Source organism: Acyrthosiphon pisum, chromosome A2, assembly GCF_005508785.2.
Source record: "Acyrthosiphon pisum isolate AL4f chromosome A2, pea_aphid_22Mar2018_4r6ur, whole genome shotgun sequence".
NCBI classification, from domain to species: domain Eukaryota; kingdom Metazoa; phylum Arthropoda; class Insecta; order Hemiptera; family Aphididae; genus Acyrthosiphon; species Acyrthosiphon pisum.
In genome coordinates this window covers 51,444,713-51,459,273 of record NC_042495.1, presented here as the reverse complement: position 1 = coordinate 51,459,273, position 14,561 = coordinate 51,444,713, and the positions used below count along the sequence as shown (strand labels likewise).

General features: G+C 27.5%; 2 protein-coding genes across 5 annotated transcripts; one reads left to right on the top strand and one right to left on the bottom strand.

Annotated features, from left to right (window-relative positions):
* The first annotated feature begins 490 nt into the window (after positions 1–490).
* Positions 491–9,272, top strand: LOC100167275. 4 transcript variants are annotated; one of them, XM_008183305.3, is made up of 13 exons: positions 491–617; positions 1,161–1,264; positions 1,650–1,841; positions 2,894–3,046; positions 3,110–3,304; positions 3,375–3,603; positions 3,669–3,945; positions 6,638–6,831; positions 7,733–7,840; positions 7,912–8,044; positions 8,441–8,677; positions 8,754–8,918; positions 8,997–9,272. In XM_008183305.3, exons 1-13 carry the CDS (start codon positions 588–590, stop codon positions 9,140–9,142), a joined length of 2,163 nt encoding a protein of 720 aa, XP_008181527.1. In that variant the 5' UTR covers positions 491–587; the 3' UTR covers positions 9,143–9,272. The 4 variants fall into 4 exon arrangements, with proteins under 4 accessions (XP_008181527.1, XP_016658697.1, XP_008181528.1 ...); XM_016803208.2 differs by lacking the exons at positions 491–617; positions 1,161–1,264; positions 1,650–1,841 and adding an exon at positions 1,863–2,006; XM_008183306.3 differs by lacking the exons at positions 491–617; positions 1,161–1,264; positions 1,650–1,841 and adding an exon at positions 1,866–2,037.
* Positions 8,722–12,784, bottom strand: LOC100169331 (protein lethal(2)essential for life). Its single transcript, XM_001951274.5, has 3 exons — positions 12,641–12,784; positions 11,790–12,256; positions 8,722–9,436 (listed from the first exon to the last, which is right to left on the bottom strand). Exons 2-3 carry the CDS (start codon positions 12,252–12,254, stop codon positions 9,308–9,310), a joined length of 594 nt encoding a protein of 197 aa, XP_001951309.3. The 5' UTR covers positions 12,255–12,256; positions 12,641–12,784; the 3' UTR covers positions 8,722–9,307.
* Between the last annotated feature and the right edge of the window lie 1,777 nt (positions 12,785–14,561).

The window sequence follows — 14,561 nt, the reverse complement described above, 5'->3', positions numbered from 1 at the left end:
GTCATATAAATTAAAACAAATCAAAATTTTTTAAAATTTTATAGTGTATAGAAAATCCTATTATAAGCATTCAGTGAAAATGTCATGTATCTATGGTCATTTGTTTTAGCGTTACACCATAAACCAAAATCGATTATGTCGAAAACCAATTTTGTGTAAAAATTCCTGTTTTTTCTCAATTTTTTTTTTGTTTTTCCCCGCGCTTTTAAAAACTATTGGGAATTTTGATCTCCCCAATGCACCAACTAGATTCACTTTGCCATCGAACAAGATACTGAAGTTGAAAATCAAAACATTTTTACTGTCCCAAAAGGTGATGACAGACACAATATTTTTTTAAAAAAACATCTTTGTTAAATCAATACGTTCATCGCTCTGCTCAGATTCTAAAATAAGTAGGTATTTAAGTAAATAAATTAAATCTGGTATGAATATCATTACCACACATTAAAATACATTTTAATTCATGGTGACTACATATAATATATTATATATTATATAATTTAGATTCTAATAATTTAAAAGTTATTTTAACTAAGTTATTGGGGTTTTTTTTCAGGGATTGTGCCGATGAGATTGAGATATTAATGGTTGATTCATCAAAGCTATTAGTAAAGGTCAGTTATTAATTATTATTAATAAGTAATAATCATTGTAATTTACAAACCAGTGGTGGCTCTAGAGGAGGGGTGAGTAATTAATACTCACCAAATCCAAAAAAAAAAAAAAATACAGGTTTTCTACTTACTATACAATTTAATTTAATATAGTATACTATTTTATTATTACAGTATAATATAATCTAATAATATATTAGTATACCCATTATTGTTATATTCTGAATTCTCGTTACCATATACTTTCGAGTAATATGGCAGTATGTACTATAGAACTTCAAGGGTCGTAAATTTTCTGCTCAGTCCGGTCCATCAATTTCATTTTCAAGCCCGGTCCTATGTCACTACAGACCGGACTTTTTGAGGACCGGGTCGGGCCAGTCCGGCCCTTGCAGGTCATTAGACTATATACATGATTTTCCAATATGCTCACCTCCTATAAAAAATCAAATCCTAGATCCGCCGCTGTTACAAACAGATTTCAACTTTAACTCAAGCTAGTTATTGAGCACAAAATTGATTTACTCTTAATTGCAATTTCAGGAAGGCTTCATTAATTTATGCCAACAATATGGTTCAATTAAAAATATTACTTTACATAAAAGAAGTGATGAAAATCAAGCATTTATTCAGTTTGAAGACAACGAGTTAGTATTTTACTATTTCTACATGAAACATGCATTTATGTTTTTTAAAAATAAATAAATCATTATTTATTACAATTTAACCAGGGCTGGCCTTGATAACCTAATACAAATATTACTATGAACATTTTTATTTTATTTCCAGCACAGGCTTTTTTTGATATTTGCAGTATTAAAGATACCTTTTATATTCATTTATTATAATTAAAAAAATTTTAAATCAGCACTTTTTAAGTAATATTTATAATGGGCTCTGTTAACTAATTTGACTCAGACAGGTGTGTCCTACTTGCCATCTGCCAAAAACTGGTCACAACCAAGATATTTTCTTAACCAGATGGAGTATAGTATAATAAATATTATTAATTACTGATTATTATTTTTATAGGGCTGCACTTAAACTTTTAAATGAAAAGTTAGATCTTCCATCTTTTATAAATGCGAGTATTTCCCGTCGAACACAAAAAAAGATGGAATCGTTTACATTTAAAAAAGAAAATGAAGATGTTGAAATATATAATGCTGACGAAAATCTAGGAACAATTACTAAAGAAAATAGAACAAATGAAACAAAATTTGGGTTAGTTTTTAATAATAAATTAGTTTTGTGTGAGAAAAAATACATTAATTAGCCATTTGCGATCTATTAATCTATTTTTTCAATGTTTTGATGATCGATCACTTCCTTAAGCCAAGTTCCCACAACTTGAGTACTTTTGCAGTTGACAAATAATTAAATGAACAGGTGATTTATAAAGAAAGTATTCTGACGACTGGCAAGTATATTCATTTATATTGGTTACTTATGAAACACTCACCAGCGACAAATAATTGTAGAAGTTGTCGTTCCTAGGGCCACATATATGCATCCACAAATTATCTAAATATTTGGGAAGCACATGAGTCTTGGGAGCCTGGCTTTAAAAGATCTAAAAAATGTCAAGAAGATAATAGAGCAATTACTATGAAAGTAAATAATTGTTGGTTGTTAATTTCCACTTAACTGTATACTACAGTCATTACTCAATTATTCGAAATTAAGGGGTTCAAACTAAAAATTTGATCTTTAGATGTTTTCGATTTACCAAGTGTTTGAATAATCAAAGGAATAAAAATAATTTGAATTAAAGATAGGTGAAAAATGTTATTACATACATAGGTACATTGTATTAATTGATAATTATTAAATTTATTATTATATATGTATGTACTATTATATTATATTATAGTATACTATTATATCATGTCAAATCATGAAGTTTTTAAATTTTTACAACCAACTCACTAGCTTGAAATTTAGTGATACCTAAGCTTGTAGTAAACAACTTTGCTTGTATTATTCTGCCTGCATTGTGTAAACTAGGCCATAAAATATTTTTCCAGATTAGGGCATTCACATTTTCTCTGTCTGATCCTCTATGGGTAAGGTGTCAATTTAGTAAGTATAGTTGAAAGCGTAGAAGTTGAGATACAAAAACGTAGTGCAACATCTTATTTTTTTTTTCACCCGCTTCAACTGCCGCAATCACTATTTCTATTTTTTTTAATATGCTCACATTAATTTAACAAATAATAAATATTGTATATTTTTACCTTTCAGCAGATTAATATAATTGCTTGTATTATTTGTAGGACTTCAATTTATATCGGGCCTAATGTTTCTGGAAGAAGTTTAATAGAGGAATCTAAACAATCAAAAATAAATAACAAAATGATGCATTATAATCTAGAAAATGATGATCTTTTTGGAAGGCCTCTTAGTACAAAATGGGAAAAATTAAAAAAGTATTTATAACATAAGTAACATATTTCATAAACTTTTACATAATATTACTGATTAAATTGCAGGTCTGAATTTGAACTTAATTGTCTTGATTTCTATAATCGTTTTGAAAATTGTTCTGGTGGTGAAATTAAAATTGAAAAAAAGTTAAGTCCAAACATGTTTACTGGTTGGACTACATTTTTTAATGATGGTGATAATATACAAGATATATTGAAGATTATTAGCAATGATATTGAATGTTCTGATCTTCTTGATATGTAAGTGATTATGTTGTTGAAACTTGTAAATAGGTATTGATTATTATGCATAATGAAATAAACAATTTAGAGATAGACTGAAATATGGAATGTTAGTGGGTGCATTTGATAGTGCAACTAATTTATATGGTCGTGGATATGTAACATTGGTTGCTGGAAATAGTGTTAATATCGCTATGAGTGATTATGGTCGAGTAATTAATACAACTAAAATTAGAGAACTTCCAAATAAACATACTAAGTCACCAGCGTATTCATTTAAAGTATATACCAAAGGTGACCATGTTCCACAGTTAAAAGTAAGATCATAACTATTTCTAAATTCTTTTCCCTTGAAACTTCTTATTTATTTTTTATTTTTTAGAATGCATCTTATGTATTCAAAGTGCACAGTGTAAATCCTGAAAGAATTGTTTTGATTATGTTTGATGAAAATAAAGAAATTAAAGTGCAATTGAAAAAATGGCAGCCTACTATTGAAGAATCTGGTGTTCCATATATTGATTTTAAGAGCAATAGCTCGGCAGAATTGCTAAAGTTAAAAGATATGAACTCTGTATTCATTAGATCAAAAGAAAAGCATCATTTTGATTTTTTTTTTTCATCCTGGAACAATTTAGCAGCTTATTGCTATAAAAATTGTAATTATTATTTTAATATTTGATTATGTATGTATTTTATAATCTCATGTTAAATTAATTAATATGGTACATGGCAATTTTCAAACATTTTGAAAATATGCTATACTTTATCTTGAGTATTCTCTAATTGACAAAAAAAATATATTTACTTTAATTTTTTTGTACATCACAAAAAAATTACAATTTTGTCAAATTGAAAATTTGGAAAAAATGTTTTTCTCAACTCATTTTAAAATTTTAAAAGTATTTTCTCATTCTGCATTATTTCAATTTGATACAATTGTTGCCAAAAGAATAATTAATATATATTTTTTAATCTCATTACAGAAAAAGTAAATTTAATTTCAAAAATATTTTAATAAAATTCACTGCATTATTTAAGGCAAGGGTTACCAACCTGTTCTAACAAGTGAAATTCTTTGAAAATTTTGAGTATCTTGTGATCGGCTACTATTTATTTAAGTAAATTATTTATATTATTAAATGCAGCCTTGCAGTTTGGTAAATTACTTTTAAAAATTAATCAAATTACGTTACTCATAAATATTTTTATGGTACTTGTTTGTTATCGCCCCTCCGATGCATTGCATAAAACTTATCGCAATCATTTGTCATCTATTTTAGGAAATGAGAAAACTATATTTTATCATTTTACTGATATAGGATATTAGTATGTTGCTGGCTGCGTTGCTTAACCTAACCTACTACTGAAAAATACTAAAAATTAAATTCAATACGTTAAAATGAATTTTACTGAATTACTTACAATTGTTTAAAACAGTGATACTGGAATAAGCTTTTTACAACAATATAATATAATTGAAGTTAGTGAAGTGTGTGAAAATGGCCATATAATGTTTATCTAGGGATCGCGATGGCGATGTCAGAAAAGAAGTTGCCAAAAGGAAAGAGGATTAAGAATTAATAATTGGCTAACTGGTTCTAGATTACTAATACATACAATTGTCCATTTTGTAGACTACTAGGCCCGAGAAATGTCTTCAGTAACATTTTGTAAACGTGAACTAAATATGGGACAAAATGCTGTGGTTGATTGGAGTAATTATCTACGTGAGGTATGCGTATCGAAGCTTGAAAATAATCAAAATAAAGAAATTGGTGTCCCGGGCTTTTTGTTGAAATAGATGAAAGTTTATTTGTGCGTAGAAAAAATAATGATGGGCATATTCTGCCACGGCAATGGATTTTTGGTGGAATATGTCGTTGGTTACGTCGCACACCGACGCTGATTCGTACCTGGCCACAGGCGACATTTTTCTTCAGGCAAGTTGCGGTGTCCGGAGAGAGCAGTGGTGAAGTGGTGGGTACACCCGATTACGTGGCGTACATGCGTTTACCCTAAATGTGTAGCCCCCCAAGTTATTTTTTACAAAAACTTTTTTAGGACTACATCACTAGGAGAGAGATGCCGTCATCCCCCCCCGGGCATAGCAGAAACCTACGGGTGTCCAACTTGAAATTCTGCCAAACCTATGAAATGTGTTTCCACCAAACGTTCCAACCCTCCCACCACTACAAAAACAACAAAAGAGTTAATGACCATAGTTGCCGAGCCTAAAGTTTAATGAAAAAAAAAATAAATGTATAAGTATTTTTTTTTTATATATAGCTATTGGTCGGGGACTATGATAGCTCAAATGTATAAGTATTAATTCCTGGGATCTTCAATAATATTGTTGATTATTATCTAAAACTTTAAGAATCGTAATTAAATTTATCTCATTTTTCATTTTTCTTGAATATCCTAGCCCCTAGGTTTTGTCATACATTCTTTATTAATGACTTACTTTAATGTCACAATTGCGTTAATTTAAATAAAATATAATGAAACTACTACAGCGTTTCTGCAAAAGTAATTTTGTGACAGTAATTTGTGTTACGTTACTACCCAACACTGCATGCAGCATAATAATGAATTGTATAATAATGTTCTTATTATCATTTCTCCATTGAAGAATTGTATTTGTTTCTTTGCTAATAAATACTTTTACTTTGTATATAAAGTGTAAAAGTGTGTTTAAGATTTACACATCTGATCAACCGATATTGAAAATAATGAATTTTTAATACGATTAGACTAGTTGGCAACCCCTGATTTAAAACTATTTTAGTGTGGTGTTTGTTTTCTCTCTCTCTCTCAGCCTGGTGCAACATAGCAAAAACACATTCATGCAAAATACATTTTTATTTTTTCAATTATGTTTTTGAATAATCTTTGAGTAATATCACTTAATACAAAACATGTGGAAGCGTATAATAGTGATTTTACAAAATATTTTCTCAAAACAATTTAAAATTCAATTAAATTAACAACATTTTTATTAGTCAAATAATAAAATAAAACCTGTATGTCAAACATTCAAAAATATTTTTCTCCAATAATACCTGAATGTTTTTTGTAATTTTATTCTAAGATAACTCAAAATTCATAAAAAAAAAAAACTAATTTACGTAAATGTGTTATATCTATATTGGGCGTGGGTCTGAGAGATGATAAATATTGCGCTGACATTCTCATAACACGGAATAATCATATTATATTATTTTGCATTTTTTCCAAATTAAAAGAAATATATTTATTACTAATTTAAAATAACTTTAAATGTATATTTGTACAACATATTAACTCTTTTATGTTTAGGTATTTAAAAACAAATTTTTTTTTTTTTAGCTCAGCCTTTAAATAGAGAACCGCTTTATGGTGAAATCATAGGATTTAAATCTACCTTAACCAATAACTATGTCAGAGGTAGAATTCATAAATTCTTTGGTAACAGCATTTATTCTGTGAAGCACATGGATGATCCTTTTAAAGAAAATATCAACTCATCTGAAATGATAGAATTACAGTTTGAATATAAAAGTGTATGTATTTTAAAAAAAATATTTAATATACTCATATTCATAGCTGTAATATGCAGACTTGCTGATTCATTAGACAGTACACATAAATTCATTCAATAAGGAAACAATCTAGTGATTTCATTAAATTGGGCTCTGGCTATATTATACAACGTGTAACGAAAAAACCTGACAAATTAAATAACTTTTTTCTAATCAATATTTAAACATATTTTTTTTTATATATATATATATATATATTATGAAGATTTATTATTTTATTATTTTTTAAAATATCAATATTTTTTTGGAGTAAATTAAGTTGAAATATATAAATGTTTTTAATTCTTTTTGGGATTTTCCTAACATAAGTATTTTTCTAATTAAATTATTATTATTATCTAAATAATTTTCATAATTTTTGTTATATGTTGTTATATGTAACCAGTATACATTTTTTATTTTTATATGTTAAGTTTGTATTTTAAATACATAACTGATATAAATTGATTTAATTTATGTACAATGCACATCAATAATTGTCTTATTTTATACTAAGATATCAAAAATAAAATAAATTGCTACAGCGTTTATTTTGTTCTGAATGATAACAGACATAATTAGAATTTTTTCCTTCCACTTTTATTTTTATAATAGTATTATAATTATAGTATTATTATTGTACATATTGTCTTTAAGGGAGATGAATTAGTAACAATATTTATCACTGTGTTGCACTATCACCTCCCTTCAGAAGTTAGATGATTTTGATTTTGTTTCTTCTGTTTGATAGTTCAAAACTACTTTAATAAGGCTATAACATATGTATTAAGGATTTTTAGAAATATATACTAAAAACATTTTGTAACTAAGCAATTTTCAATATGCATACCTAATTATTGTTAAGTAATTTTTGTTTTTATAGATGCCTGTAAGTTTTTTAAAAGTAGGACTGAAAAATGCTTTACCATATCCTATCCAGTTTCATGCTAAATATTTAGTTGAGCATGTTATTGGTGTTCGCCTATCTGTGGTAAGTTGATACTTCAAAATAAAAAAAATGTACAGTAATAATTTTAGTTAAAGAAAAATAGTTTGTATTAGTGTTTTGATGAAGCAAAAGCAGAAGGATGGAAATATGTAGATTTAAATATTACACTTGTAAAAGAAAACTTGAATTCTATATTGTATAGTCTAGTTGAACCTTTGTGGCTGAAAGATAACGCTACCACGGATAGTATGTATATATTTTTATAATAATTTATTTTTCATAAGTTAAGTTTTATGAATTAATGGGTTAAATATGTTTAATGCAGATTGTAAGATTCTTATGTTTGTATGCATAATCAATTTGTATGTCACATAAATTGATAGGTATGCATATGGGCATTAAATACTAGTGTTTTCAATTGTAAATAAATTTAGCTATGTTGGCTTTAGATATCTGCTCCTCGTACACTGTTGGGGGGTTATCCATAAAAAAAAGAAAAATTGTATAGACAGATTAATTTTTGTTAATTTTACATGCCAGTAACATAAACTATTACATTTTATTTTACTAAACTTACAAAATTATTCCAATTCTATATGAGGATTGTTATTTTTAATTGCTATTATTTTAAATGTAAAATAGGTATGGATGATATTGCAACATTTACCAAGTACATGGATTTGTCAAGGATTGAATTAGTTGAAAAATCAGTTGTGAACATGAAGTTTGTTGTGTATCATGATGGAGTATTTTATATGAGAGATAAATGTTTTGGAAAGTCTTTCTCACTTTTATCTGACATGATTAAAGAGTATTGTAGCTTGAGTTTAAATCCTTATTTGCCACATATTGATGAAGTATGCCTTGGCCAATTTCCAGGTATTTATTACTTTAGTGTATGCACTGTATATGAAATAAATTAATAACATTTATATATTTATTTATTTAATTTTAGATGGTATGTGGTACAGAGTAATATGTGATCAAATGAAACCTGGTGAATTGGTTAAAGTACACTCTGTAGATTTGGGAAACATTGCATATTTGAATTCTAGAAATATAAAAAAACTTCCAGCAGAATTACTATTTCATCCAACTCATGTTGCTCTATGCATCTTAGGTAAACACTAAATTGTTAATTTTTAAAGCTATATAAGTGTCATTAATTTAATTTCAAAATATTATATTTGTTTTTTAGATAATTCTATCCAGATAAATGAAAAAAACAAAGAATTATTGGAAAAATATGAAAATACCGATTGTGAATTAACTATTGTGAAAAGCTTAGGTGGTAAAAATCATTATTTGTTTAATTGTCCATTCATCGAAGAAGTTCTTCAATGAATTGTTATATATTAGTCATTCAAATTATTATAATTTAAAAATAATTCAATTATGTGGACAACATGAACAATAAAAAAATATTGTATTTATCATAAGTTACATTTTATAAATAAAACATTATTCAAAAATCAAAATCCATTATTAGTATAATATAAAAGAACAAAGTTATTGATGTTCAACTTTAATTTCAGTAACTATGGGAGTTTCGTCATTTTTCATTGCTTCAGCTGCTTTTACTGCTGGTATTCCTGTTTGAATAATTGGTACACTGCGTTCACCTGTTACTTGGGTTTCCTATAAAAAAAAATGCACGGATTAAAGTTGTTAGAACAGTTAGTATTTAAGTTTCTAAGCTAATTTCAAAACATATTGAGTTAAACCAAGATTTTATTTGAACATTTAAATTACTACAGGTTTTTTTTAATAATATGGTAATTCGTATATTAATATTTCTTTTACACTTATTAGGGTAGGTATGTCTTAAGCATATTAAATTCCATCAAATCCTTTAAGTTTTTTTTACTCATAAGTAGGACACTTCATGTATTATTATAAGAAATGGGACAGACCATTTGCATAGTCTATATATATATAAATGAATGTTTTTCCGTGTGTATGTCCTTTTTGCATTCCTAAACGGCTAGACCGATTTCTATGAAATTTTTTGTGTGTGTTTGAGTGGTTCCCGAGATGTTAAGATTCACGGCAGATCAAACCTGAGAAGATGCTCAAACAGGGGATAGAAATTTTTGTTTAGAAATATTTGCTATTGGTTATAGGAGAAATAATTAGTAGAAATTAGTATTTATTATTTTATTGGTTGCCATTGGTTAATTGGGCAGATCAGTTGCATTTACTGCAGCGAAGAGTTATACCCAAAAGGGTTGAACTATCACAATTTTTATGGGCAACAAATAGCGCGGCATCAGTTAGTTATTAATATTTATTATGATAGGATTAAACCAAAATGTATTTTGGGCAGTGTTCGAAATGGAAAATGTTCTGAACCAGAATGTATTTTCTTTTCAAGTAGGTATACACAATTTTAGTAGGTAGTATGTTTTTGCAATTTTAACCTTCTGAGTGGAACAATGAATGTATTGATTTTTCAATGTGTTTTTATTTTTATTTTTTGTGTTCTTATGTATATTGTATTTGTATCTATACACGTCAAGTAGTTGAAATATTGAAATATTGCTTCAATTATCCACTTCAGTATCTTTTATGGTGGGATAAATATAATTTATTTTAATAAAATTGAAAATTCTCAGTAGTTTTCAAGTGTCAAAAAACAAAAAAATAATTAAGAAAAACGGGATTTTATGCCCAAAACCAGTTTTTGACAATATTGATTTTGTTTCTTTTAGCCATAACTAAAAAACGAAAACCGTAGATACTTTAAAATTGCCCCTAAATATTTATATTAGTATTTTCTATACATCGTAAAATTTTAAAAATAATTTTAATGTTATTAAGCTATTTACAGGCATTTGAAATTTGAACTTTTTTTTTATTTTATCCTCTATAAATAATAATATTTTTATGTTCTTTTCGCTATGTCAAAAAGCTTGATTGCATTTTAATTTGTATCTTTACTTAATTATAATTGATATAAGTACTATTTTAATGTCAGATTCCTATGTCAAATATTGTAAAGAAAACATTTTCCTTTATGTTTTTTGCCCCAAGATAGCCACAAAATGCTCAAAACGAGTTTTTCTGCTAAATTAAATAGCTGCTCCAATGGTAACTTACGTTAGCCACAAAAAGAAATGTGCATATAAAATCATGAATTATGTATAAAAATTTAAATTAAAATATAGACGAATAAATGCAGCTTTTAATATGAATATGGACCTATACCTACGATGATTATTTACTGAGATATAATATAATATCAAAATTTAAAACTTCACCAAGTAACCCACTTCTACGGTACCTATACCTTATTGAGTCCCATACCTATAAATTAAGACAAATATATTATACTACCTACTTAAGACTAACCCGAATCCCGATATAAAATAAAAATAAATCAATTTAGTCTATGATTGGGAAACAAAAAATATACTAATAATTGACTTCGCACTTGGAAAAAGTAAAATATATTAATTAATTAGTGGGACCGTAGATTTATTTATTTTCTGTTTGCATTATATTTATATTGTGTATTTATATAGTTCTGGTTGAAATATAAATGCTACACTAATTGCCTATAAGTACATTAATCGAACCTAAACTAAAGAAATGACATGCATATAAATACATAATAACGTAGGAAAGTTAAATTTGAAAAAAATGCAGTTATTACAAACATAGCAAAGATATCAGGATTTGTAGGTCGTAGGTATATAAAAAGTTTATATTGTTTAAGAGGACGCTACACCCGAATTTTATGTTGTCTGCCTTACAAATGTACAACATTTCAAATTTGCGTTCAGTATAACCGATTTTGTGTTGTTAGCTTTAACATTAGCAAGTGGGATTGACCTATAAATGATATTCTAACTTTAGGGTAAGAATATTATGTTAGGTCTAGTCAGTTTTTACGATATTAAACAGGTACATGGTTAGGTATTTAAATATCAAATACATGTTAGCTATATCCTAATATAGGTATAAAGTTAGGTTAATTAAATTTGTTTACCTTTTTAGGGACGCTAACTGTAAGTATTCCATCTGAAGACAAGCTTGAAACGATCTGTTCTATGTCCACATCTTTAGGTAATAAATATCTTCTTTTAAATTGTCTGGATATAAAACCATGCTCATCTTGTTTTTCTTCATGTTTTCCTTCTACAATTATTGCTCCTTCTGACGTTTTAACGGTAATCTCGCCGGGTCCAAATTGTTGGACGTCCAATATAACTTGCACTTGTTTTTCATCAAACTTAAGGTTGGACGTACCACTATTTTGCCTGTTAAGTACACCTTGCCATGGTCTATAGTATGTGGCTGATCTCAGAGAAGGCGAAGACAGAGCAGACGTCAAATTGGACAGATCATCTCTATGCAATCCCAGACCAAAGTGTTGGTCCAATAATCGTCTTGGTAATCGCTCGCGTTCGAAATCTTCCCACCAGTCTCGGAAGAACAATGGCACCAAAGACATTTCTGTGAATTTAATGAGTTATAAAACATTTAAAAATACAAAATAACACGTTTAATACAACAATAAGGACAATATGGAAATTTACATGGCTCGGTGCACCAACATTATACACTAGTTTTTTTTTAAATTTAGATACCTACCTACTCATTAACTCAAGCTACAATCTAAACAATTTTTTTACAAACCACGCACATTCACTTGGAAAATAAGTGAAGCCAATACATGTAAATGGGTTGATGCTAATACTATATATAAATACATAATACCTACTACCTAGCCACCTAAGTATATGAATATATTAATGTATATTAATAAATAATTGTGTATTATACATTCAACGTAGCTGGTACCTATAATCAATCTATGTAACGTTAAAAAATACTTACTAGGTACAACAAAATAATTGGTTTCTGATATATATATATTGGTAACGTATATCTACTGAAAAATAAAGGTGTAACTGTTGTGATTTTTTAAAACGAACTATTATGAAAAGTACGTTTTTCGTCGTATTTATACGCTAGTGCTCCGTGTCCATATGTATGTAGTTATTTATTACTCACCAATCTTTTTAGTTTATTTTTGTACATTTAAAATTAGTGGTTGTTAGTTGACCTTCCTCATTGACTGAGATATATATTAGTGTGGGAGGATTCCAAAAATATTCTTTACTTTGTTTATTTATTATTCTTAGTTCTTACCAATTCGTGAGTCATATAGCTACAAATATTATTGTGGATGCCAGCCCTAAATCGTACATTTGTATAATTGTATCCTATGTGCCTACATACTTGTTATATTTGCCAAACATCTATAATAAAAGTGGGCCAAATGCATATTATAATAATAAGACATTTAACATTAATATCGATTAGTGAATACCTATTTTTTTTTTTTAATTAAGAAATTATAGAAATATGAAATTGTCCGTAAACAGCTCAAAACAAGTCAAAATATTTAGAAAATTTTATCAAGTATAAGAATTGATAAAATAAACATTCAGTGAAATTGTCATGTATGATGTATCTACAGTTATTCGTTTTTGAATTACAACAAAATAAGAAAATCGCCACTTGAAAAATCGAGTGATTATCCAATATTATAAAAATTTGAATTTCAAACGCTCTTAAAAATTTAATTTGACTTTCTTATAGATATTTTTTTTTTTGATAATACTAGATAATCTTATAAGGAATCTTGTATTACATTTTAAAATCTTAGATTTAAAAAGAAAAATTGAATTCCTAACTCAAAATAATTTGCTAATTTTCGTGATTTTCCATGTTTTGTTAATTTTTGAACTTAAAATCCAAATATAAACAAACGGTTAAAATTGCATGTAAGTATCTGCGTTCATTTGTTTTAAAGTTACACCAAAAACTAAAGTCGCTTTTGTGAAAAATCGATTTTACGTAAAAATTCCCGTTTTTCCATAATTTTGATGTTGTTTTTCCCGGCGCTTTTGAAAATTACTGGGAATTTTAAATTTTGACTTCCCAACGTACCAACAATATTCACTTTCCCATCGAACGAGATACGGAAGTTGAAAATCGAAGCATTATTTCGACTACTTATCCTGTAAGTATACAGACACATACCAAAAACACATATCATTCATCGTTCCACTCAGAATCTGAATTTCCCAATAGTTTTGAAAAGCGCGGGGAAAAACAACATAAAAATTAAGGAAAAACGGGAATTTTTACGCAAAATCGGTTTTCCACAAAATCGATTTTAGTTGTTGGTGTAACTCTAAAACAAATGACCGTAAATGAAATTTTCACTGATTGTTTATTTTTGAATTTTCTATACATGATAACATTTTCAAAATATTTTGATTTATCTTGAACTGTTTAGGGGCATTTTCAGTTTCCAATTTTATTAGTTTTTTTTCTATGAAAGTCAATAAAACTTTATTTGTTGAGTAAAAATACTTGAAAATTTAATACAAGGCTCTAACTATATTGTTACAATGACATTTTAGAAATACTATAAATCCTTCGTCAATTTTTTTTTTATAAGCATTTAAATAGTTTAAAAAAAAAGGTGGGTAAGTGGATGTCACTCTTCTGTACAGTAAATTACAAGTGGGTCACTGTATAATGGATGGTATTAAATTTGAATTCAATGATATAATATCATTGTATAAGAGGCCGTTCTGGTACGAAAATTCGGCCGTAAAAACATGGTTTCGTACTTCAAGTTTTCCTTAGCTTTCGTTAATCGTAGAAACTCGAATTTTTCACCAAAATAAACGTGAGAAGTTTATCTAGGTTTTGTCGTTCCAGATTTTCGGAATTTTTTTTT

Excerpts from the sequence above, each read along its gene's own strand:
- LOC100167275 (XM_008183305.3), top strand. The coding sequence starts at position 588 with ATGGTTGATTCATCAAAGCTATTAGTAAAG. Across the intron at positions 3,305-3,374 it reads TGTTCTGATCTTCTTGATAT|AGATAGACTGAAATATGGAA; the intron begins GTAAGTGATTAT and ends TAAACAATTTAG. Across the intron at positions 8,045-8,440 it reads AGATAACGCTACCACGGATA|GTATGGATGATATTGCAACA; the intron begins GTATGTATATAT and ends AATGTAAAATAG.
- LOC100169331 (XM_001951274.5), bottom strand. The coding sequence starts at position 12,254 with ATGTCTTTGGTGCCATTGTTCTTCCGAGACTGGTGGGAAGATTTCGAA. Across the intron at positions 9,437-11,789 it reads CAGTTAGCGTCCCTAAAAAG|GAAACCCAAGTAACAGGTGA; the intron begins GTAAACAAATTT and ends TTTTTTTTATAG.